Source organism: Solea solea, chromosome 13 (genome assembly GCF_958295425.1).
Source record: "Solea solea chromosome 13, fSolSol10.1, whole genome shotgun sequence".
Lineage (NCBI taxonomy): Eukaryota > Metazoa > Chordata > Actinopteri > Pleuronectiformes > Soleidae > Solea > Solea solea.
Window position 1 is genome coordinate 9,784,995 of NC_081146.1, and position 24,959 is coordinate 9,809,953.

Here is a 24,959-nt window from a genome sequence, read left to right on the forward strand (position 1 = left end):
ACATGTCATAAATCATAAGTATTATTGCTAAACCTCTTTCAACCTTAGAACCATTTATATATCAGAGGAAGACATTTTAAATTCTCATAAAACCTCAGTCAGTGATCAATCAACCAATATTGATCATATCATTTATTTTAATAGTGTGATTATTATATGTTCAACAACGTTTAAAAAAAAATCTAAAATAATACTCGATGAACAGAACACTTTATTTACAGGTTTTTGTTAAGCAACATTTGTTTGCACAAAATCTGACACTACACATTTGTTTTCATTAAAAAAACAAAGCAAAAAAACACTTCCAAAACAAACTACTAAAAGGGTATAATGGTATAAATGAAATTCACAATTTCATTACAATTACAAAAAAATAAATGTAGTCAAATTGCTGTATTAGCAAATCCCAAAACAGAACAGTTAGAACCATTATTCACCTTCAAGTAACCCATGTCATTTTCAAAGACAAATGAAACAGCAACTTTGCTGTTGAAATCAAAATCGCTTCTGTCCAAGCCAAATTGTGAGGGCACATGTATTCAAACAAACAAAAGCTTTATTTTTCTTGGACCTATGGGTCTTCCGCTCAGTTCCTCCACTGCCGTCATGGCCTCTGAACGAGACTGAAACACAACAGTTGCAGTGCCTGTAGGTTTTCCACTCTGGTCAAACTGCAGTGACACGGATCCAGGGATAATTTGATACCCATGGCAAAAATCATATATTTCTTCTGTTCTTATTTGGAATGGCAGGTTGACCAATCGTACACAGGTAGGACCATCAAAGGGTTGCGAAGAGGGGCGAACATCACCGTGTACACCGTTACCCCTGCCATGTGGACCACGAGTGCCCGAACGAGTTTCATAATCATAGCCTCCCTGGAACTGAGTCAGTTCATCAGTCACTGGTATATTACCATCACGAGACATCCTGTAATCAGGGAACTCTGTCCGATCACTGTCAGAGTGATAGGACGACGCTCTGCTCCTGCCAGAATAGCGCTCCTCTCTTGACAATGGCTCTTGGACCATTGGCGGTTCAACACCCAACTGCTTCATCTGGGAACGTGTAATGCATTTCAGAATGACTTCTGACCCAAGAAACCGTTGACCATTTAGAGAGAGTGCCCTTGTAGCCTCTGCCTCAGATCGGAAAAGAATCAAAGCCTTCCCCACCCCAGCACCATTATGGTCAAACAGCAAGAAGACCTTATCCTCAGTGATATTAAACCCAAGAAAGAAGTCCATGATCTCAACTTTTCTCACATCTAATGGCAAGTTTCGCACAAACAGACACAATTTCTCAGAGTCATGGTGATCACTGGGGTAAGATGAGGGCCTCTCTGAAAACTCTTGCGAATTTCCAGGAGGTTGGACATCCATGCAGTGAGACTCCAGAAGGGTCATCATGTTCTCTCTTGAGATTGGGCGGGTAAAAATACATCGGTGGAAAAACTGTCTTTTCTCATTAGCTAAAGCCTCACAATAGTCACGCTGATTCTTGAACAGAACAAAGGCAGATCTTGTTCTTCTCCCCTCACTGTCCATCAAGTGCAAGATCTGATCATCCTCAAGCTTTGCATAATCAAAAAGCTTTTTCATGTCTTCTTTCCCCACAGCATAAGACAGATTGTCAACCAAAACACAGTACTCATTGCCAGGAGTGATGAGCATCTGGGCCATAGGTGACTGTGACTTGGCATGGTGATCTTGTTGAATTCTCTGATTACGAATGGGTGATCTCTCCCTTACAAAGTTTTCGTTCCTGTTGACAGCCATTGGAGGTCTGCCAGTATTGCGATACCAATCGTATGCTGTTGTCATGGAGAGCTCAATATACCTCGACCCAATGTATTCCCGGTCTCTCTTGAGGGCTTCAATCGCATCCTCTCTTGTTGCAAATTTGACAAAACCTGTTCCATTGTTCGACCCCTTCTTATTCTTCACCAAGACAATTTCATCGATAAGTAAATCACTGAAAAAGTCGTGAATTTCTTTCTCAGTCACAGAGAAAGGCAATCCTTTTAGAAATACCAACAAGCCATCGTCACATTTTGAAGCTGTCTGGTGGTTGGGCGATGAGGTATGACCCAATCTTCCCACCTCAGAGCCCAAAGATCTTCTAGTGGGCCTTTCGTTCTCTTCAAATCGGTTCCTTTGTTCCAGCTCCACAATTTTTGTACTTCTTTCAAGCATTGTCTGCATCTCTGATTTACTACTGAGTAGCAGTGTCACAGGTGTACCATTGATACAATGCCCAGACCGTGACATTGCTCTTCTTGCATCTTCATCCGTGGCAAAGATAATGAAAGCTTCTTCTTGATCCCCACCAATTATATGCACCCCTCCATCTGGAATTTTGAGGCCAGTGAAGAACTTGCGAATATCCTCAGTACCAGCTGTGACATTTAGTCTCTGTAAACGGATGACGACTGCCATGCTGACGCACATATAACAGCACCTGCAGACAAAAGGGTATAGAATAGTATTATTGCTAACTATTGGGCTTCTCTGCCTTTGACTCACTTCCCTGCTATTCCAATATAACACTCTTGAATCTGAATAGCACTGTAAAGTAAACGGCATAAGTGACAGGGTAGACAACAGCCACCCAAAAACAGATAAAACAGAAAAATTAACTGTAATGAGTCAACATTTACCAAAGCTAACACACCAGTGGAAACCCTTTTAAAAACTATCAACTGCCCATCCACTGTTATAAAATGGCAGCAAAATTCCATAAAATACCATAATCTCATTACATCTTATTTGTGACACATGCAGTCAAGTGTCTACACTTGATCACAATTCCAAGATAGTTTTGAAAATATGAGACAGCATTCACCACTACATTCAAAAAAAATGTAGCCTAAACCACTAATAGACAGTAATGTCAGCCACAATCCTTTACCTTCTTGGCCTGGATTCATTTTGTCAGACCATCTTATACAACCACTTCAACAGAAATCTTAACTACAGAAACCACTGTTTCACTGAAATTTACAAGATCAAAAAAGGTTGTGACGTCATGGTGACCTTGACCCTATGACACCACAGTCCAATCACTTCACTCCCAAGTCCAAGGTCCTTCTTGAGATATCACATCTAAAAAATTGTGGACAGATGAACAATCCGCAAACCAGGCACGCAAATCAGACCAGTTGATCTTTGTGTTTAAGTGACCATTGCCAAACATGGAGAAATTCCCTTGAGGCAATCTTCACATTCAAGTGGCCTCAAATAAGCTTTGTGAGGTCAGTAACCTTAACTAATGACCACCAGAATTAAAGACATTCAATGACGCTGATCTTAAGAATTAATGTTCAAGAAAAACACTTGAAGCCAGAGACTTCTGACCTTCAGACACAAAAATCCAATCAGTTGTTCAAAGAGTCCAAATGAACAACCCAAAAATATAATACTCCATGTGTATATAGTGGTATTTGTCAGCTGTTGTGTGCCATCACCCATTTAGTATTTGCTATGCACACAGCTAGATCGCACTCTTAGCCCCAAATCTATCAGTGCCAACTAGTGGCATGCAATGCATTCCTTTCTCTAATGAGAGAATGTCTGTGACATTCTGTACTTGTTGGTCACACTAGTAAACTCCTAGAACTGTGTAAATACACATGCCACCTAATCAAAGCTGATCTAGTTCACCCTGACTAAACATGTCTCTTCCCAAATGACAGATAAACCACCTGACCACCTTTCCATGACTGTTCCCTTTTGATCCAACCAATCCTGCATCCAGGTTTTGCGCTTCACAACTACTTCCACAGCAGAGATTTTAGGTGGCAGTTGTTCATGGATGACTGTCGGTCACCAACATGAACTGCTTTCCAAACCGTTGCTGGTGAGGGAAGCTCTTCTCTCACACTGCCCCTCTCCATCACTACAACACCCCTGCTCTTCAAGGAACCACGGCACCCATAGCTGCTGGACATCCACGGCATTTTATTTGATATGGTTACCACATCAACCCTTGTTATGTAGTCCAGATAATCCAGTGGTGGAACTGAAAATTAACAGAGAACACTAAGAACATGCATCATAAATTAAACTTTCACTTTACCAAAAAATGACTCACCATGAAAGAATTTCACAAATACCTTCTCGATTGTGAAGGTAAAAAAATTAATACTGGTACAGTAGTGTATTTCGGCAGATATGTTGAGTAATTTATCTCTGTGACTTTAAGCGTACTATAGTGAAACCAATACGCACTGCGTGAGAAAGACAGGATTAAATATTTGTCTTAATTACAAATGAGACATTTAATAAACAGGTTGTATACAAGCACATAGGATATATTACCTATTTCCCTAGCTAAACATAACCATTGATATAGTTCTATAAATTATACTACAACATTGTAATTCCTTCAATCATTATGATTTATCCAACTGTGTAAATTAAATGAGTAAACATGGCTAAGCATAGCCTTTAGATACTTACCTTTAACTAACATATCATATTTGTTGCAAAAAACAATGTTTACTGGGCCACGAGTCTTGCTCCCAAAACAAGCAAAGAACAAGTACACAAAAAAAATCAATATAAGGTTTCCAGGTTGCCCATCCATATAGATGTATCCTCCAAGACCAAGACAAAAAACCCTCAAACCAAATACTTACAACTTAAAGTGGTCCACACACAATGTACAGCACTACAAGTGTGTACACACCGATGACTTGCAACCCTTGGTCATTACTTTGACCTAATCTACACCTTCCACGAACCTCGAGCATGCCGTCACAGAAGTGTGTAATGGTTTCCGCAATCGGATCTTCATTTTAGATTTGACACGGGAGACCAACAGGCGTACCAGAATCACCCCCAATGACGTATCACCATAACGCAAAGCTAGTGGCCACCAATTCAAGAAAACCCACACACCCGAGACTATAGTTACGGAGTGAACCTAACGTGTCGTTCAAACGAAGCTCCACAAATTATCAAAACTATGCTAACGCTAGCTATGTAGCCAGCTAGGCCTCTAGCTCCACTGTTAGCACACTTGACTCAACAGTTAACAGCGACAACAAGGTCGTATTATGCACACATAAATACCACAATACTGCGACCCAATCAACGACAAACTTACACAATCGACAACCACAGATTCCAATAAGTGAAAGTTTGAGAAACGGAAACAATCAATATTTCAGATCTGCTTTGTGCCGATCTCGTCGAAATGCATTCGACTAGATGCAAAATGTGCTATGGGGCTAGTGTCGACCATTTACAAACCAACGTAACAGATACATGGCGCCACCTACTGGACTGGAGTGTGTTATATTGTACATAATACAACGTTGTACATACTGCATATCCTCAAGACTTTATCTATAAAACATACTGATCCTCCCACACCACCTTACACGATTTATTGTGTATTTTATTATTTTTATTTAGAAAGTCGTGGTGCCCCAGTGCGCTTCGGGGTTCGCGCCAGCTGTGCTTCGGACTCACATCATGTGATGTTGAACACAGCAACCACAGTCAGGGATACTTTGAGGATCAATGTGAATTTAAAAGGTATCCCCAAAGACACGATCACAGTCCTTCCATCTGTCAGATTCTCGGTGTTTTATAGATTATGAGTCGCACACTCATAATGTCCACGGGCTTGGTTTCGGTTGTCTAATCTCACCTCTGACTACTGGCTAACTATGTGAGCTCATGCTAGCTCTGTTGTATCAACATTCACCCAGGCTGAGGCTGCGGCGCAGCAGCAGCGGGAGCAGCGGAGCCACTGAGCCGACGATCATTTCCGACAGCTCCGTATGGATTTGACGTCGGCATACATTGTTGCTTGATGTTTTTCAAAGGGTCGTTATCGGGCTATTTCGAAGATGAGGGAACCGTGTGACCTTAAGCACTTCGTGAAGTGAGTATCTTACAAACCCCCTATTTTTACGCATGTGTGCGTTACTTGTTAGAAAAGCAGTTCAGTATACACACAAGACAAAACATCATCGGCTAACATGCTAGTAAAGCCGGGTGTGCAGACTCGAGTACATGTGTCGGTTGTATTTAAAAAATGGAAAGGCAAATAAGACTCTTCCTTCTTGATCACAAATTCAGAATAAACCTTTCTGGGGAATTGTACTTGTTTAGAAACATGTGGTACAACCCAAAGAGTGGAAAGCAGACCACAAGTTAACAGCAGTCGAATTTGCCTACAAGCTGCTAGCTCGCTAAGCTTACTAGCATTATCTCCCCATGCTAGTAGAGTTCTCCATTAGCCGCCTTCGTTTTTACGCGATTGTTTACCTTTTGGGCTAATGAAAAACACACTTCTCTGCTTAACCTGATTTATACATTGTCAATATAAACCATAAGCTGGCGTTGAGTTGTTATCACGTCAACGTAATCAACAGCAATTTTAGGAAGCTAAACAAGAGCGATTGCTATCTCTTAAGAAGGCCCACGAAAGCTCACTGTTCGTGTTAGCTTAGCTGGTATATGTGATATATGTTTACATTTTTGTATAAATCAACGTCAAATTCGAAACAAATACGTTTATCCTGACTGTCTGCCTCTTGACTATATATACATATATGTATATGTTGTATTAAATTGTAAGCACACATTTGGAAATATTTAATTATGGTTAAGTAGGTTAGCTACACATCCTCTTTCACAGTGGACACATTCATCCATTTAAAGGCCATGTTTTGGCTGTGTCCATTCCTCACGTACAGGCCATGCTTTAGTCAGTTGTATAATTCCAATCGATTCATAATTCAAAATAGTTTGTTTTTCATATTGGTGTTAGTTTGTTCTTTCATTCAGGTCTTCATTCTGTAGACACCCTTTGTTTACTGTTGTTACCATTTGCTCTCCATTTACAGTTATCACAATGACATGCATGTTCTCACTCTGCAACCATGCTCATGATCAATCTTCTTTTGCCCATGATGGGACTATTAATGAACCACTGTTTATGTCACTTTTTTGTTTTTGATGCTGCTGGAATGCAATTGAAGCTTCCTGCCACACATGAAAATGGACATTTATTTTGTCTCATAGCAGACATATAACAGACATACTGAAAGATGTGCAACTGTGTAAAGATTGATAAGGGGGATCTTGTGCAGGGGTGTCTGCCGATGTTTATACTCAATGACTGAAAGCATGTGAGGCAACAGGCTTTTTAACATAATGCACGTGTTAATACAGTGCAGTGTATTTTGCACTTGTTAAATACTACCTTTGTATGAACACCCTCAAACACTGATTATGATCTCAAAAGAGACCCTGACAGATATGTTTGAAAACTGTTGTGGACCAACAAGACACAGTTTACCTAAACTCTATCTTTCTTTTTGTCAGGTGTGCCGTCACTTTGGAGGGCTCATTTCACTGATTTGGAATATTCTTGGCCAGCAGCCTCTTGAGGCCCACTAATCCTAGATGAGTTCCTCAATGGACACTTTACTCAGGTCAGAAATTAGGCAGCATAAACGCCAACTCTTGGTGAAAATTATGTAGTTTGATGTGGATTTGACAGAGAATGTATGTGGCTACAAAGTTGTGTGTTGCTTTTGACTTTCAAGTACACAAAACTGTCCTCTGCAAAATATATGGCTTTTTTCTGTTTTAAGCTATTTATTAATCACTCCCTGGCCAGGTTGTTGCCAGACAAGAATAGGTTGTTTTGCGTAGTATAGCAACTGATAAAATGTAATAAATAAACCTAATGCTTGGTGTTGATGATGCCTTTGGAATTACATTCTTATTCTTGGTGTAAATTTTGCATCAAAAAGGGTGAAATACAAGGTTGAGTGGGTCAATTTTTTCAATCATATAATTAATTATAGTTGTATGCTGTAGCCATTACTGTTTAACTATATGTCCCGGAAGCAGTGTCCTATTTTAAAGATCAGGAAGGAATACATGACCCAGTTGTTGCCTAGTAGCACATATACTGAGCTAGCCTTGAGGAAGTCATGCAAAATAGTAAGATGAAAAGAGAAAATCCTAATTGTTTACATTTTACACATTTAGTATGTAAACCTAGTTTTTGGACCATACTCAACGATAATATAACAAACTATAGAAAAATATGGAGAGTCAGGTTTTTTTTTAATGTTTACACTACAGCTGTAGAAATTATAAATTGCTTGTGTGTGTGTGTGGTCATTGAAGCCCAATTTAGGTGGCCTAGATCTACACAAAAGGGCTGTTTTAAGTTTTGTTTAAGCCAGTGTTAATCGGCCATAGTTGGTACTCTCTGAGTTTCCAGCCATTCATTGCGTCATTAGCATTGTTGTGGTGGAAAATTGTTAGGGGTCAAATTGTAATTTAAAGCAAAGAAGGGTTTTCTTTTTGTGTTTGGCTGAATTTAAGTTTTTAAAGTTTAGAACATGGTATGTGATTAGCAATTAGGGTCAGAAGTTGTTGTCAACAGCACAGACCTGCTCATTTATTATTGTTGGATGTAACAATGTATGGAAACGGACGATTTCAGTGCAAGATGTATGTATGTATGTATGTGTGTCGATAAATGCATGTTGTCATATCATAATGATGATCTTAAAGTTGTGACAGTTTTTTTTTGTACTGTGACAAAGTATTTATTTCCTCTCTTCCTTGTTCCCATGTTTTTCTGTAAACACAGAGAGGAGGGGAGTGGTGCCTCGGTAAGTTTTAACACAAAACTATTGAAACCCTCATCAACGTTTTGTTGCGATACAATACCAATGTCTAATTTTTATTTTTCATATGACTTATGTTGTGGCATTTATTTGTGTTCTCCTCTTTTATTGTAGGTAAAGGTTGAGGGTCTATCCAAAGCAGCTCTAATCAAAAGCCTATCTCCTAGAGTGATGCTGTCCAACCATTTTTTGCCTAAAGGGACCAAAACCAAGGTCAACCTGGAGGATCAGGGTCGTCAGAAAGTGTCCTTCAGCTTCTCACAGACCAAGAAGCCACTGCAGAGCCTGTTCTTTGTTCCTGCCAGTCCTGACAAGTCTGTCACTGAACCTCTGGCTGCCTTGTCACAGTCACCCACAAACAAAGGAGGGCAGAGTACAGATGGCAAAACTGAACAAAAGCAGACACCCATGGTGCCAATATCAGTCACTGAGACACCTCAAACACCAGTCTCACCAGTCACTAAATTGAAACCAGACTTGGCAAAGATGCATTTCAAGAAGCAAATTCTTAGTATTTCTGTGACTGAAGAGAAATCTGTTTTGCCAGAAGACCAGCATTCAACTGAATTACCAGGTTTTCAGAAGTCTGCAAGTAAGAAATCTGTTTTGCCAGAAGACCAGCATTCAACTGAGTTACTGGGTTTGCAGAAGTCTGCAAGTAAGAAATCTGTTTTGCCAGAAGACCAGCATTCAACTGAGTTACTGGGTTTGCAGAAGTCTGCAAGTAAGAAATCTGTTTTGCCAGAAGACCAGCATTCAACTGAGTTACTGGGTTTGCAGAAGTCTGCAAGTAAGAAATCTGTTTTGCCAGAAGACCAGCATTCAACTGAATTACTGGATTTGCAGAAGTCTGCAAGTAAGAAATCTGTTTTGCCAGAAGACCAGCATTCAACTGAATTACTGGATTTGCAGAAGTCTGCAAGTAAGAATGCTACTGAATTCCCTATACCCGAGCCTCAGAATATTGTAAATGTTTGTCTATCTGAGAGTGCTCTCATTGAATCCTCTGAGACGAGGGTATCCTTGTGCCACAAGAAGCCTACTGCCTCCTCAGGAAAGGTTGGAGATGCTTTCAGCAGTACTGAGCAGAATAACAAGGTATCCCAAAGGAAAACCAGGTCAGAATCTGATGGAGATTCAGTGGAGATGTCTTCCAGTCGCAAATCTGTTGATTCCAAAAGTAAAAACTCTGACAGCAGAATTAAAGAAGTAAAAAAGTCTTCCTCTATTTCACATGTGGAGGAGAAGGAGAAGATTTCCTCAAAGTGGGCAGAGAATCATGAAAGATCTTCTAGTTATTCCAAATCAGACCGTGATTCTAGACACACATCATCTCGGTCAGCTCGATCAGACAAAGATCGCAGAAGGTCCAGGTCTAGGTCGCGATCACGATCACGAGGGTCTCGAACTAGTTCATCGCACTCCAGATCAGAGAGGTCCAGGGGAGACAGAGGATCACGCTCTGAAAGATCTTACTATCACGACTCTGACCGGAGATCACACAGGAGTTCACCACGCAGAGAGAGAAGGTCCTCTCGGTCTCGCACTGACAGAACTCGAGATAGTTCTGACTCAGAGGATGACCATAGAAAGACGAGGACAAGGACAAGCGATTCAAGTAGATCGTCTGTCCATTCTAGCTCTCATAAAGAGTCAAAGACATCCTATTCAAAATCTGAGAAAGCCCATAAATCTTTAGATTCTCCTCACTCTTTAGAGATGGATCGAAGGACACAATCATCAAAAGAAAGGACTTCAAAGCGATTCTCAGACTCTGATTCCCAGCGTAAATGGTCTCCTGATCTTGACCCAAGTTACCGGAAATCTAGTACCCATCACAAGTCAAAGACCGACAGCAAATCCTCTTCCTTCAGTATGCATACTCACTCCCAAACATGTGAAAAATTCCATAAAAGTAGCTCCAGTGAGTCTGAAGGAGATCATAAGGGAAAATTCCAGTCTGGCCCAGATGAGAAGAGTAAAAACTCTTTAATGAAATCCAGTAGGCTGGACTCAAAACACACAACACTTTCTAGTTCTTCTGCAAATACCACTGGATATGATAGACAATCAGATGATATGGTTCAGAGTCCTGAAAAGGCACTGCCCTGTGCAACTGCCACATATGTTCCTCAGACTGAAAAAGAAAAATCAGATTTCAACTGGGACGCAACTGAACGTATTGATCAGCATGATAGAGAGATGGTTTCATGTACTGAAAAACATTTGCAAGAATCATCACCCAAAAGACCAGAAGAATCCAAATTAGGTCTTGAAGATGAGAATGAAAATGCCTCAAATATAACATCAAGTGAAAGCCTAAAAGACGTAAATGCTGCCCTGGAAAACTTGACTGATGTGAAGGATGGCCTCTTGTCTAACAATCATACACATGTGAACTCTCCTGCAGCTGTTTTAGGCTCATGCAGTAGTAATGATGGTATAGTGTGCAGCCAGGACAAAAAAGTCTTTGACTGTTCATCAGGGCCAATGTCTCTACCTGATACCGCAGATGTACCCATCACACATGATGTATGGCAGAACACTAAACCAGAGATTGTTGAGCTGAATACAGTTGATGAGCAGTCTGACACAGGTGTACCACCTAAATTGGAGTCATCACATCTTGAATCTGAGAACCAGCTAATATGTGGCCTGCAAAGTATTGATACTGTTAAAAAGAGCAGTGCCAGGAAGTCTCGGTGGGATATTGTTGGGCAGAATACTTCTGAGAGTGATCTTTCACAGAGGGCATTCAGTGTAGAGAATAAACCTAATGTTAAAAAAGTCATATCTGTCAAAAAGATAGAGTTTTCTAAAGAAAGTAACCAACACGACTGTGACATTCAAGATACTATTGAACAAGAAGCTGAAAGACATTCCACACTGGTCAAGCAGACTGAGATCTCTAAGCAGCAGGTTTGCTTAGACAGCATGTCCATGGCTGATAAATACAAAGACCAAAGTGAGCCATCACAAGCAACAACCAGGATTGACTGCTGTGTCTTAAAACCGACTTCTCTTCAAACAATGAGTATGGATGGGCCTCTGTGCATAGTTGATGCATCACAGGTTGATACAGCTGCAAATATTAAGAGTTGGAACGGAAATGATCCTCATGAAAAACCAATGGATACTGATAAAAAAAGTCAATTGATCAAGGGAGCATCACCTCAACAGGATACACTCGGAGGAGAGAGCGAGGCCAGTGATAGTGACAACTCAGAATACGACTCAGATTGTGATGAGGCTATAAAGCGATTGCACTCTGTGGTGGTGGTGCCAAAAAATTCTTCTCTTACAATGGCTACACGGAACACAGGAGCTTCATGCAGTCCTACAAATATTTCTGAGCTGCACAGTGATAATATAGCAGCTCATGTTAATGCCCCTGAAAACTCAAATCAATTCGGCTCCCAACAAAGGCGAGGTAGCTCTCCCAGTGTATTTGGGGAGACCAGTGGTCCATGTGCTGGTATAAATGACTCATCCACCAGCAGTATGTTGTGTCTGTCCCAGAGTAATATGATTGATAGTACCAGTCACTCAGAAGGTTCCAGCACTGTCAGTGCCCTGCCTTACATAGTTGGCCATATCGGTGCGCACGGAAGTGCCACAGAATCTGCCCACAGTCTTGATTTCCGACAACATGAACAAGAGCAGAAACGGCAAAGTTCAAGCAGCAGAAATGAACAGATGTACTCCCATTATCAACATGGGGAGTTATCAAATGCTGACAATATCAGTGACAAGAATGAAGTAAACCTGGGTTGGGATTTTTCACAACTAGAGCAGCCAAGTAGTACATACCAACAACCCGATAGCAGTCATGGGCCACAGTTATCAAATACTAAACTCACAGAAAATTCTCTTGAGGAACAGGAGCACAGGCAGAGTAATGCTTTGTGGAACCATCAATCCCCACACATGCAGACCAGCAGGAAACCCTACCTCCAAGCACAAGAACATTATCAGGATCCTGCAGGTGAAATCCATCCTGATTCCCTAACTAATGACCATGGTGACTACAGTGGGGATTTACAGGGGCACGAAATAAGTAGTAACAGCAGGGGTTCTGTTGTCCCTGACCCTCCAAGAGAAGACCATTTTAAACCCCACAGAGGCAGAGGGCCACCCAAGAAAAGACGTCCAGAGATTGAGTCTGATTCAGACAATGAGGCAGAGGCTGGGCCAGCAGGCAAAAAGGAGCGCCACGGTGATTTTGACATCTCGAAGGAAATGCTTGTCAAAGCCGAGGTGGTCCTTCCATCACTCGCTCTGCAGGACTTTCAAGATGCCAGTAAATGGAGAGACCTGGCCAAGTCAAAAAAGATGCCTCCTTACTTTGACTTGATCGAGGAGAATCTGTACTTGACTGAGAGGTAAGGTGTTTTCCAACCCGAGTGACACATTATCCAACATAATTTAATTAGTTTTAATTAATTTAAAAAAAATTCTATGTTTAGAAAGAAGAGCAAATCTCATCGAGATATCAAGAGAATGCAGTGTGAGTGTCCAATGCTGTCGAGAGAGGAACGTTCAAAGGGAGCATTCTCATGCGGGGAAGACTGTTTAAACCGGCTGCTGATGATTGAGTGGTAAGTTGACAAACTGTACTACTGGGTTTCTTTGAAAACCAAGAAATTCAAGAATGACATTAAACTGGATTGCTCAATAGGTATTAACAAGTATTGTTCAAAGAGTGTTTTTTGGTACCTTAACAAATTATGTGTATTACTTTAGCAAAAGAAAATCTTGTAAAATGGTTCACTTAATAAGATAAGACAAGAGCTGGTTAAAAAAAAAAAGTATATGGCTTACCACCTACATTCTGTCATAAAAAAAAAAATAATAGGAATGTAATGTTTTCTCGAATTTTGTTTTTACGTTTTTACTTTCCAGCTCATCACGGTGCCTGAATGGACTGTACTGCTCCAATCGACGGTTTCAGATGAAACAACATGCCGACTTTGACGTTATCCTCACAGAAGATAAAGGCTGGGGACTGCGTGCTGCTAAAGACCTGACTCCGTAAGCTTCTTACACGTTTGACACAATATTTTAATAATTTGCAAATTGCAGAAGTTTACAAAAGCCTTAGATGTAGGCTACAATAACACAAGTAGTTATAAGTTAACTGTATTTCAAAATGAACTATGTACATCTTAAACATGTTCTCAAATGCAATTGTTGTGGACAGATGAGTCAATTGTGCAACTTTTTTTTTTGTTTTTACTGCCATTGTAGAAACACCTTTGTGCTGGAATACTGTGGTGAGGTCTTGGACCACAAGGAGTTCAAAACCAGAGTGAAAGAATACGCTCGCAATAAAAACATCCATTATTACTTCATGGCTTTAAAAAACAATGAGGTAAGAATATGACACGTTGTAGTTTGTTAATATTTGAAGTGCAATATGTTATTTGGTTTTGGTAAAGCATCTGGCAGAAATGGGTGACATTGTCTTTTACATCTTCAGATAATTGATGCAACGCTGAAGGGTAACTGCTCTCGGTTTATGAACCACAGCTGTGAGCCCAACTGTGAGACTCAAAAGGTACATTGGCAAAATGAAGCTCTGTGATTATACAATTCCTCGTCAACCTACTAAAACCTGAATTACTTGATGATGTTTTTTTGTTTTTTTTAATCTATTTTCAGTGGACTGTTAATGGTCAGCTCAGAGTTGGGTTCTTTACCACCAAGGCTGTCGGCGCTGGAACTGAACTGACATTTGATTATCAGTTCCAGAGATACGGGTATTATTTCTCTGCAGTTCTTGTTTTTTGGTTTGTTGCAAACCATTTAACATGTACTTCTGTGTGTGGATGTGTAGATCACTACTAGACATCAAAACTATAAAAGAACACATATGGAATTATATCTTAAACAAACCATAATATATTTTATATATTGATGACAGCTTTGATTACTTCTGGCATTCCCTTAATCAGATACTCAAGGTAGTTACCTGGTTTTAAGTTACCAGGTGTGCTTTTTTAGGAGTTGATCAGTTTTATTCCACAAATACCCATATTGGACTGCTGTTCTAATTCATAGAAACAAGAATTACTTAACTAAGTAAAGAGAAGTGTCAGTCCATCATTATTTTAGGACATGACAGTCTGTCAGTCCAGAAAATGTCAATATTTTTGTATTTATGCTCAACTGTTCAAATGCTTTCATGACCACTGAGACAAAGAGTTGCCTCTCCTGCAGAGGATAAATTACCAGCCTCAGAAAGTGCAAATTAACAGCACCTCAGATTAAAACCCACATAAATGCTCTACACACGTCAAGTAGCAGACGTAGGAGACCGCCTGAATCAGGCCTTCAAAGAAACAATTACTGAGGAAAAAGAGGAGAATTGCTTGGGCCAAAAAATCCAAGGAATGGTCATTAGACCAGTGGAAATCTGTGCTTTTGTCTGATGAGTCCAAATTTGAGATTTTTGGTGATACCCACCATGTCATTGTGAGATGCAGAAAAGGTGAGGAGGTGTTCTCTTCATGTGTGGTTCCTACCGTGTAACGTGGAGGAGGTATGATGTGTGGGGGTGCTTTACTGGTGACACTGTTGGTGATTCATTCAAAATTCAAGGCACTCCTAACCAACTTGGCTACCACAGCATCCTACAATCACATGCCATCCAATCTAGTTTGCACTGAGTGGGCCATCATTTGTTTTTCAACTGGACAATGACCCTAAGCGCACCTCCAGACGATAAAAATGCTATTTGGCCAAGAATGAGTGATGGAGTGCTTTGCCTCCACAGTCACCTGTCCTAAACACAATTTGGGATGAGCTGGACCACAGAGTGAAGACAAAGCAGTGGGAACTCCTTCCACTATTGGAAAACCTTTCTATGTGACTAACTCTTAAATCTGATTGAGAGAATTTGAAGAATCTAAAATATAAAACATGTTTCCATTTACGGCGTAATACCATACCATGTTCCTTTATGTTTTTGATGTGTTCAAATATAATTTACAATGTAGAAAATAATAATAAAAAAAGAAGAGATAAACAATTAACGGTGCTGTATGGAAGTCTTAAAGCTTGTGGGTTTATCTTTGATTTCACCTTTTTTTTTTCCAAATTTAATTCTCCAGCAAAGAGGCACAGAAATGCTTCTGTGGTGCACCCAGCTGCAGAGGCTTCCTGGGTGGAGAGAACAGAGTCAGTGTTCGAGCTGCTGGAGGGAAGATGAAGAAAGACCGTAGTCGAAAGAGTGCTCTCACCACAGTGAGTTCTTTGATTCATATGCCTAAGTTTTTCCTGTCATCTGTTTGACATAACTTTGAAGGGGGGAAAAGTTCAGTTTGTGTTGAAGTTAGAATAACTGGTGCAATGTATAAATAGTGCAGTCAAAACCCAAATGAGTGGATATCCCAGTATGAACTATTAGTATTATTAAATGTAGTTTTTATATATATATATGGATTTAGCTTGGTAGATAACGGCTCATTACCCAGTTAATCGTAAAGTGGTATTCAGCAGGCCGCATAAAATGGCCTATATAGTCAAACATGTATGTTGCAATCCTATTACAATAACTTATTTGCTGTGGTGATGTTGATGGTAAATTACATTTATTTAATACATATGATAATATCCAGGCAAAAATAAGTAACTGATAACTTGATGTTGTCCTCTCACAGGTCGATGAGGAACTGGAGGCATTACTGGAGAATGGAGAAGGCCTGTATGATGAGAAACAGGTGGTGTCTCTCTGCAGGCTAATGGTCCGAGTGGAAACCATGGAGCAGAAACTCACATGTCTCAAGCTCATAAGAGTATGACCAGACTACATTGATAATGAAATAATTTGTTTACTTACCTGTCGTGAGTTGTTGATTTGTTAGTTGTTATCATGGTTCTCAGCATGTTGTATGTTTGTGTTTCACAGGATACTCAAAATACATCATGCCTAAAACAGTTCTTGGACCATCATGGATTGTCTTTGCTGTGGATCTTCATGGTGGAGCTTTCTGAAGCGAAAGGCAACAGTGCCAATAATGTCAAACTACAGTTAGAGGTTAGATACATCTTTGGTTGGACCCATTAAATCATTCATGTACAACTATCTCTTGCTTTATTGCTGACAGTATATTCTGTTAACAGATTATGACGACCCTGGCTGTCCTTCCGATCTCAACTAAGAACATGTTGGAGGAGAGCAGAGTCCTGACCTTTATTCAGCGTTGGGCCCAAACAAAAACTCTCCCTCACCCTGCTGAGATGGATGGCTACTCCAGTGAGAACACCTCCCGTGCTCAAACACCCCTCAACACTCCTGATGGTTCCTCCACCAAAATGGGACCAGAATTGGATGCCGACGCCTCCAAACCTGCTGTGTACCGCCGCCTTAAAATCATCAGTGAAAACAGTCTGGACAGTGCACTATCTGATGCCAGCAAAGCTTCTGATGGGAAGGAGGAGGAGGAGGAAGAAGACGATGATGATGAAGAAGATGAATCCTCAAATGCAGCACATCCGGACGTCAAGCAACTAATGGCAGAACCAGTGTGTGAAACTGCAGAACCAACAAAAGATACAATTGAAGAGTCAGAGAAGGAGGAGAAACAGGAAGAAATAGCAATGTCCCCAAGCAGCCAGGACCAACCTCAAACTGAGGAGCTAAAAGACAAAATGGAGTTGGAAGTGGAGGATATGGACATTGAGAAGAAAGAGGACACAACTGATGGTCTGAAGGATGAACTTCAGAATGAGTCAAATGAAACGAGTGACAAACAGGAAGGAGAAGGGGAACCAAACAGTCTGGTTGTGACAGAAACAACTGAAATGGAAAGTGACCAGTCTGCTGTAAAAGTTCTAGAGTCAGAGAGTGAGCCCACCAATACAGAAGTTGCTGATGTTTCATCTGTGCCACCACAAGAGCAGATGGAAGTCCAGATTGAGATGGAAGAGGTTGACAAAGCTCCTCTTGGCAATGAGGAACAACCTTTTGAATCTACTTCTGATGCCCCCCCAAGTGTTGAGATCCCAGAGGCCAGTATGCCCTTGGAGGTATCAGTGGCCCCCTTGGACCCATCAGTGATAGGAACTCCTTCTCAGGATGAAGAGGAAGGTGTCTCAGATGTAGAGAGTGAGAGGAGTCAAGAGCCCCAGCTCACTGCTTTGGACATTTGTGGCATGGCTGCCAGGCTTCTGGAAAGCTGGAAGGATCTAAAGGTGAGACAATGTCAAATATGCAAAAGGTGGAGTACTACTGCTTTTCTGTTTGTAATTTGTATGCATGCTATTGTAGTTTTAAGTTCTTAAGTCAAAGTGTCCTTGTCCTTTCAGGAGGTGTACAGAATACCAAAGAAGAGTCAGGTGGAAAAGGAGGCAAGTGGTAAGTTACACCAAAGCTGATTTTTCGCATAATTTTTTTTCCCTCTACAAATGGTTGTATGTTATGTTTTTTCTCTTTACAGATCGCAGCCGAGATCGAGAGACAGCTTTGACACCACGCACCACGTCTGGTAGCCGAGAACGTGAAAGGGAGCGGGAGAGGGAGAGGGAGAGAGAGCGTGACAGAGACAGAGATTATGACAGAGATCGAGATCGAGATCGAGACTGGGACAGGGACAGAGAGAGGGATCGTGATCGGGACCGAGATCGTGATCGTGATAGAGATCGCGATCGGGACCGAGATCGGGACAGAGAGCGCGATCGAGATCGAGGCTCTGACAAAACTCCCCGCAGCACTGAAAGGCGAAGAAGACGCTCTCCTTCCCCACCATCATCTTATGACAGGAGCAGCCGACGCACTGAGGAACGGTAAGACCTGTCATTGGTGTAACATTGAAGTATACATTTTTATATATATGTGCATAGCATAGTACATTTTAATTCTTTTTTTTTTTTTAAGGTTCGATCCATCTAACAGCAACAAGACGCCAAGGGGAGTTGGTGGCAAAGAGCGCAACAAGTTGTCGACAGAGGAACGCAGAAAACTCTTTGAGCAGGAGGTTGCTCAGAGGGAAGCCCAGAAACAACAACAACTTCAGCAGCAACAGCAGCAGCAACAGCAGCAGCAGCAGCAGCAACAACTACAAGCTATGGCTTATGACCCTGCTCTAGCCTACGTCTCCAGCCCTGGCTTCATCACTTACCCTCCTGGATATCCCATCCAGACCTTTGTGGATCCCACCAACCCAAATGCAGGTAAAGTGTTGCTCCCCACTCCTGCAATTGATCCTGCCTTGAGCTATGAACAGACTCCTCCTCAGCATCTCATCTCAGATATGGGACTGACCTCTCCATCCTCCACTTCCCAAGCTACTCCAGTTTCCAGTCTTCCTCAGCACATCACCACCACCACCAACCTCTCAACTGGAAACCCTCAGCAGTATGCCCAGCCAGCTGTAGCAACCCAGGATGGAGGTGTAGCTGTCCTCTCTGTTCCGGCCCAGACACCCCCTCAGGTACAGAGCCAGCAGAGCTACACCACTCTTTGGGACCCCACCACTCAGCAAGCTGTGACTTTGCAGACCCAGCCGGCGCAACAGTATGCCACAGCTCCACCACCACCCCAAACACAGACCGCTATCTATTACCAAGGCCAGCCATGCCAAACTATCTACAGTATCCCTACTGCCTACCCACAGGCTAACACTCCAGTCATACAGGTAGGTACTTTGCCTGGATTCAGTTTTATTGTGCTCATATTCTGTATTTACTTTCTTTTACTTACTTAACTTAATTCTGAAATAAATGGCTAATGAATGTATCGCAAGCATACTTTTATTATCTTTCAAATGATTATATGAAGCTCAAGCCAACATATTTAACTAATGCTTTCTTTTGCAAAAAATAAGTTAATGAATCAATCAAGTGTTGTTGGGTAGAGGGTCACAGCAGCAGAGTGTAATTCTGCACATTTTAAACATTTCTTTTTAGAGCTGAAACAATTAATCGATTAATCGATGAATCGATTATTAATCGATTCACCGCTAAACATTTTTTAAGGTTTTCTGATATTTTATGGACCAAACGATTAATCGAGAAAATAATAGACAGATTCATCAATTATGAAAATAATCGTTAGTTGCAGCTCTATTTTTTTTTTTATCCTTTATTCTAATGCACTTCATTCTGTTTAATGCACAAAAACTGTTTAATCTAAATGTGCCTTGTTGTTTCTGAAGGCATACACTGAACCCACAGCCAGCTACCTACATGGCCAGCCAGTGTATCCTGGCCATCAACAAGGAGTGGTGGTGCAGCAGGGAGGCACCGTCACTACAATAGTTACATCCCAAACTGTGCAACAGGTAACACTCCATCCACCAACAAATCCATCCAAAGCTCCATATAGCTGGTGGGGGCCCTCTTTCAGTGTGGCCACAAGGGGGGGCAGTATACATTGAAATGATGCTTCTCTGACGAGCTGTGATAGTCCTAGATCTAACAAAGGTCCTGTTAAGATGTAACTTAAGTAGGTAAAACAAATATAGGAAAGCGCTCAGTTGGCCCTGTCTGTCAAAATGATACATACAGTATGTATGTAAACTCCAATCATCGTGCATTTAGCTTACAAGTTTTGTTTTCTCACTAATAGTTGTATTAATGACTTAAGTAAAGCTACTTGGAGTCACTGCTGATACTTCTTTTCTGTCTCTTCTCTTTAGGAAATGATTGTACCCAACAATGTGATCGACCTTCCTCCACCATCTCCCCCCAAACCCAAAACTATCGTCCTACCTCCCAACTGGAAAGTGGCTCGGGACCCTGAAGGCAAAATCTACTACTACCATATTGCCACAAGGTTGGTGTCACAGTATCTCTATTCAATTTGTGTGCATATGTGTTTTGGCCTCTCGAAAGGCCATTCATGTGTTTCTATGACACATTACGTCCCTCTGCACACCAGGCAAACACAGTGGGACCCTCCAACATGGGAAGGAAGTAGCGATAGCACGAGTGTGGACCATGAATCTGAGATGGACCTGGGAACACCAACGTATGACGAGAATCCCTCAAAGGTGAGCTGTTATTCACGACATTTGGCTTGAACAAAAATAGTGAAAAGGGTGAAGAGATATCACGCTCTTGTTTTCTCAGGAAGTTTATGTTTGAATGCAAAACATACAGTAATTATAGTGTTTGCTCCTTGAGGTAATTGAAGATGCTGCACTAGTGATTACTTTCAGCTGTGTTTTAAGACCGAGGAAAAAAAGAATAAACCCCTATACAACACTATTTTCAGTCAGTGTTTCATTCTCACCAGTGACTTCTCCCCACACAGAACAGCTCAGTGGAATCTACATAAAGACTTGAGTTTTGAAAAGTGAATGCACTTGCCCCACCCCCAACTCAACTGTCTGTCCCTTAGCCTCAAGGTTGCGCAGGGAGGGAGGGAGGGGTGGATTTGCTCATCTTCTCTTCCTCTGCCTTGTTTGTTTTGTTTCGTCATTTTTATCCTAACTTTGAGAATAATGAAAGCCACCTGGAAGACCTGGCATTTATTTGCAGTTTCTTAACTACATCCCTTTTCACGAGTGTCTTTAAACATGTATCAGAGTTACCCATCAAAACTCAAGTGGTGACTCTCATGTTTTTATGCAAAGCTTCCTGCTAGCTACATGGTCAAAAACAATTTCCCAGCATCTTGCCTGGGTAGTTGGGTTGTTCATGTAATGCATTTAAGGATATAGTACTTGCTGCTGTACACTTGCACACATTTCTTTTTTTTCTTCTTTTTTTTTGCTTGGCAAAGTCCGTGTTTGTGCATGTGTCCATGTGTGAATTCTTTGTACTCGCTTTTGATCCTCACCACTTTGTTGTGGGTGTAGCCAGTCAGCTGTTGCCCGCCTGCCTTTGCTGTTGAAGGCCGAGGCCATGGAGGGAGCATCCTGGCAGGATATCCCTGCTTTCTGTCTAGTAGCTGGTGAGCAGGTGCTGATACACCACTGACCTTGATAGCTACTGTTCTGTAGCCAGTTGTCCCGTTTGATTGAGCTGATTCACAGGTGGGGCCTCATGGGTGGTTATAATAGCACAAAATGACTCTACTGGGATATGTCTGTCTCCGCTGGTAAGTGCTGTCTTCCACCTCAGAAAGAATAGATGAAAATGGAGTTGGGTAGGATTTTGTCTTTGAGATACACTGTCAAAGCCAGCTGGCTTTTTAAAAAAAAATGTTTTTAAGAAAATCATAATACATCTAATCAAACTATTCCTCTCTGCCTCTATGTTGTTATAGTTTTCCACAAAGACGGCTGAAGCAGACACCTCAAGTGAACTGGCTAAAAAGAGTAAAGAGACGTTTCGCAAAGAGGTGAGCCAGAGTCTCTGCCAACAGTTTCTGCAACAGCGATGTTAAACTCCAGATGTTTCCATTTTCTCTACACCTCTGCCTACTTAAAAAAGAATGTCTTCTATCCATCCATGCAAGTTCCAATTTGTGTTGACTCTTTTCCTCTCTTATATGGTGCGTGTGTTTTTTTGTGTCCACGTGTGTTACTCAGATGTCCCAGTTCATCGTGCAGTGTTTAAATCCTTATCGAAAGCCAGACTGCAAATTGGGACGCATCAGCAACACTGAAGACTTCAAACACCTGGCTAGAAAGGTACAGTTAAACAATGAGATGTTTATCCACATTGCTGGTATTGCTCTTAATCCCTTTCAACCTTTCGTTGGCCTGTACATGGTCAAAGCAGAATGAAAGTATTGGTCACCGCTGAACAAAAGGAAAAGTTTTCAATGTTTCCCTCAAACCAGAACTAAATAGTTGAGCTCCCACGATCTCTTTTCTCAGCCACATGTTTTTGTATTCTGCCTCCGCAAGAGACTAAAAACATATTGTACATGTAAACTATTATCTGCCTCTCTTTTGTTTCTCTCATTCCTTTCTAAAAGCTCCTTGCACCAGATATTTCTTTAAAGACCAGCTTGTCTCCCCCCCCCCCCCCCCCCCCCCCCCCAGTAGGTTCATGGATTGTGTATATGTCAGGTTTGCACGTCATACTATGCACCAAACGGAGAGACAAGCTGTAGTTCACTCATTTAGATTTACGCCGAATTATAAAGGCAGATGTGGTGTTGATGACAAACATGTTTTAATCTTTTCTCGTCTCTGCTTAAACTTCTAGCTCACACACGGAGTTATGAATAAAGAGCTGAAGGCTTGCACCAATCCCGAGGACCTTGAGTGTAACGAGAATGTGAAGCACAAGACCAAGGAGTACATCAAGAAGTACATGCAGAGGTTCGGCTCCGTGTACAAGCCGAAGGAGGACACAGACGTGTACTAGCCTCAGAGGCCAGATGTGTTCCACTTGCTTTGCATTAACACAGGACAAGCACAGATTTGCCTTTCCACCCACTCCTTCATGTGTGAACTGGTCAGCCTGAACCATGAAGTAGTTTCTTAGCTGTATTTATGACTAAGAATTGCACTGCTGCCCAAGGAGCTCTCCAGGCCCAGTGGATCAGGGGGGAGCCCTGACCTGGAGACTGAGGAGACTCGAGTGCTGCTGTTGTATGACCTGAGACTCCATCCAGATGCAGTGTTGTTAAAGGATGACACTGAGGGGTGCTACAGAGACTGAAGTTCTCATTAACCGTTTGATTTTAAGCATTTTGTTCCATTTGTGGCTCTTAAATATTACCAAATGATCACTTCAATTCCACTTTTTAAACTCTTCTGTCTCTGAATGAGGGTTACTCCGTTGAATCAGCTTTGTTATCGCACATATCAAATTAGTTCACGTTCCTCTGTTTCCCAAAATGTCACAGTCACAGGTAGTCCCACCCCCTCCTGTATTTCGAGGCATGTTTCATCCTCCCCTCTATCACCGTTTCTGTATCTGGTGCTGCTTTTAACTGAGCAGTGGAGGTCCAAGCTTCCACTCCTCTAACCCTGCCTTGTTAACCATACAATTCCTGAGCCTGTGTTGTTACTCGAAAGCATGATGTAGGCTGAAGTAAAGAGTGGTGTCAGTGTGGAAATTCTTACATTTTTCCATGTCTCCTACTAAGTAATTTGCTATTCCCAGGATGAGCTTTTTACTCGTGTCACAAATCATCCAGTGTCTGGCAAGTTGGCAAAGGGTTCTAGATTAATATTTACATGTATTTTATCAATTTATGTATTATTATATTGATAATAATAATAATAATAATAATAATATTGGGAGCAGGGTTTGAATGCCATGTTTGTTGTGCTGTTTAGCTGTGTGTCAGTTTTCCCCTCATTTCCTGTCCAACACCTCTCCGCAACGTGTTAGTTTGCAGTTTTAAAAGTTTCTAAAACATGAAGTGTGATTAGGTTCGTTTTATAGCTCATGGTCCCGAGTTCGACTCAAAACCGTCTCATATTAATTTGTGTTTCACAGTGGTCAAGGTAGTCTCATTAGCATTAGGTTACTGACTTGTTGCAGCCGATTAAATTGCATTAAACAAGGTTTTCAACATATGTACATTGCTTTATATGTGAATATATTGAATAATAGTTTTGGGAGCGTTTAAATAAGCAGACACTTTGTTAAAGGACTATCATTTTATGATTGAAAGTGTAAATAATATGTAAAATTACCAAAGCTGTACACAGGAGACAAGGGTCAGGGAGCACAGTGAGCCCACCCGTCCTCACCAGCTCAGTCCTCCTGATGATGCAGTTACCACATCAGTCTGTCAAACTTAATACCCCACTGACTCGCAGCCCTTTATTTTATTTCAGTGGTGGGGGTGATTTCCCATGTTTTCTTTCTTATTTTTCTATGTACAAAGTACGTTTCACCCTACTCTACTGTAAGTATTGTGTAAGCACATTGTCATACTGAGTGTACAAACATTTTAAAAGATAATAAACTTTTTTGTAAAATTACACCCGTTGCCCCTGTCATGCAGTTGTATTGGCTTTCTCTGGGTAGACTTGAATAGATGCAAGTAAAAATGTGAGTGACCTCTCTTGCATGATTAACTGCAGAGTGCACACCCCAAACCCATTTTAAGGGCCTCACTCCTCTAATAAAGGGTGCACATGGCCGGTGAATGCCACAACGGCTGAGATGTGTGAACCCACCGAAGGTAATCAAAGTGATCGACTACCTTCATTAGAAACGTGAAGTGCACTCTAAATATGGGGGGGAGCCATGACAAGTGGAGAGAGGCTCTGCTGTGCTTCCCCACCCCCCACCTCCCGCCCCAGTTCCTGGTGTATGCACATTCCGCAGCCGGTTGCCTGTGTGCTGCAGACCGCAGTTAAGCAGTCCCGTCTGGTGTGTGTGACGGCATCAAACGCTGCCCCGGGCCATGCGAGATGCCTGCTCCCACTTA

General features: G+C 41.5%; 2 protein-coding genes across 9 annotated transcripts; one reads left to right on the forward strand and one right to left on the reverse strand.

Annotated features, from left to right (window-relative positions):
- Positions 1–193: 193 nt before the first annotated feature.
- rbm12bb (RNA binding motif protein 12Bb) lies at positions 194–5,497 on the reverse strand. Of its 4 annotated transcripts, XM_058648306.1 has the most exons (3): positions 4,640–5,103; positions 3,712–4,020; positions 194–2,460 (listed from the first exon to the last, which is right to left on the reverse strand). In XM_058648306.1, exons 2-3 carry the CDS (start codon positions 3,750–3,752, stop codon positions 540–542), a joined length of 1,962 nt encoding a protein of 653 aa, XP_058504289.1. In that variant the 5' UTR covers positions 3,753–4,020; positions 4,640–5,103; the 3' UTR covers positions 194–539. The 4 variants fall into 4 exon arrangements, with proteins under 4 accessions (XP_058504289.1, XP_058504290.1, XP_058504291.1 ...); XM_058648307.1 differs by lacking the exons at positions 3,712–4,020; positions 4,640–5,103 and adding an exon at positions 5,478–5,497; XM_058648308.1 differs by lacking the exons at positions 3,712–4,020; positions 4,640–5,103 and adding an exon at positions 5,110–5,220.
- setd2 (SET domain containing 2, histone lysine methyltransferase) lies at positions 5,486–24,507 on the forward strand. 5 transcript variants are annotated; one of them, XM_058648303.1, is made up of 22 exons: positions 5,486–5,895; positions 8,632–8,653; positions 8,783–13,050; positions 13,135–13,266; positions 13,571–13,699; positions 13,916–14,039; positions 14,148–14,225; positions 14,330–14,427; positions 15,781–15,913; positions 16,330–16,464; positions 16,578–16,706; positions 16,793–17,863; positions 17,978–18,026; positions 18,109–18,454; positions 18,546–19,101; positions 19,168–19,305; positions 19,825–19,950; positions 20,308–20,444; positions 20,550–20,661; positions 21,882–21,956; positions 22,147–22,248; positions 22,772–24,507. In XM_058648303.1, the coding sequence occupies exons 1-22, from the start codon at positions 5,861–5,863 to the stop codon at positions 22,931–22,933; spliced, it is 8,157 nt and encodes a 2,718-aa protein (XP_058504286.1). In that variant the 5' UTR covers positions 5,486–5,860; the 3' UTR covers positions 22,934–24,507. The 5 variants fall into 5 exon arrangements, with proteins under 5 accessions (XP_058504286.1, XP_058504287.1, XP_058504283.1 ...); XM_058648304.1 differs by having other exon boundaries at positions 18,546–18,841; positions 18,920–19,305; XM_058648301.1 differs by adding an exon at positions 7,344–7,453 and having other exon boundaries at positions 5,487–5,895; positions 18,546–19,305.
- The last annotated feature ends 452 nt before the right edge of the window (positions 24,508–24,959 follow it).

Excerpts from the sequence above, each read along its gene's own strand:
- setd2 (XM_058648300.1), top strand. The coding sequence starts at position 5,861 with ATGAGGGAACCGTGTGACCTTAAGCACTTCGTGAA. Across the intron at positions 19,306-19,824 it reads CTAACACTCCAGTCATACAG|GCATACACTGAACCCACAGC; the intron begins GTAGGTACTTTG and ends TTGTTTCTGAAG. Across the intron at positions 19,951-20,307 it reads CATCCCAAACTGTGCAACAG|GAAATGATTGTACCCAACAA; the intron begins GTAACACTCCAT and ends TCTTCTCTTTAG.
- rbm12bb (XM_058648306.1), bottom strand. The coding sequence starts at position 3,752 with ATGCAGGATTGGTTGGATCAAAAGGGAACAGTCATGGAAAG. Across the intron at positions 2,461-3,711 it reads AAGGGAACAGTCATGGAAAG|GTGCTGTTATATGTGCGTCA; the intron begins GTGGTCAGGTGG and ends TTTTGTCTGCAG.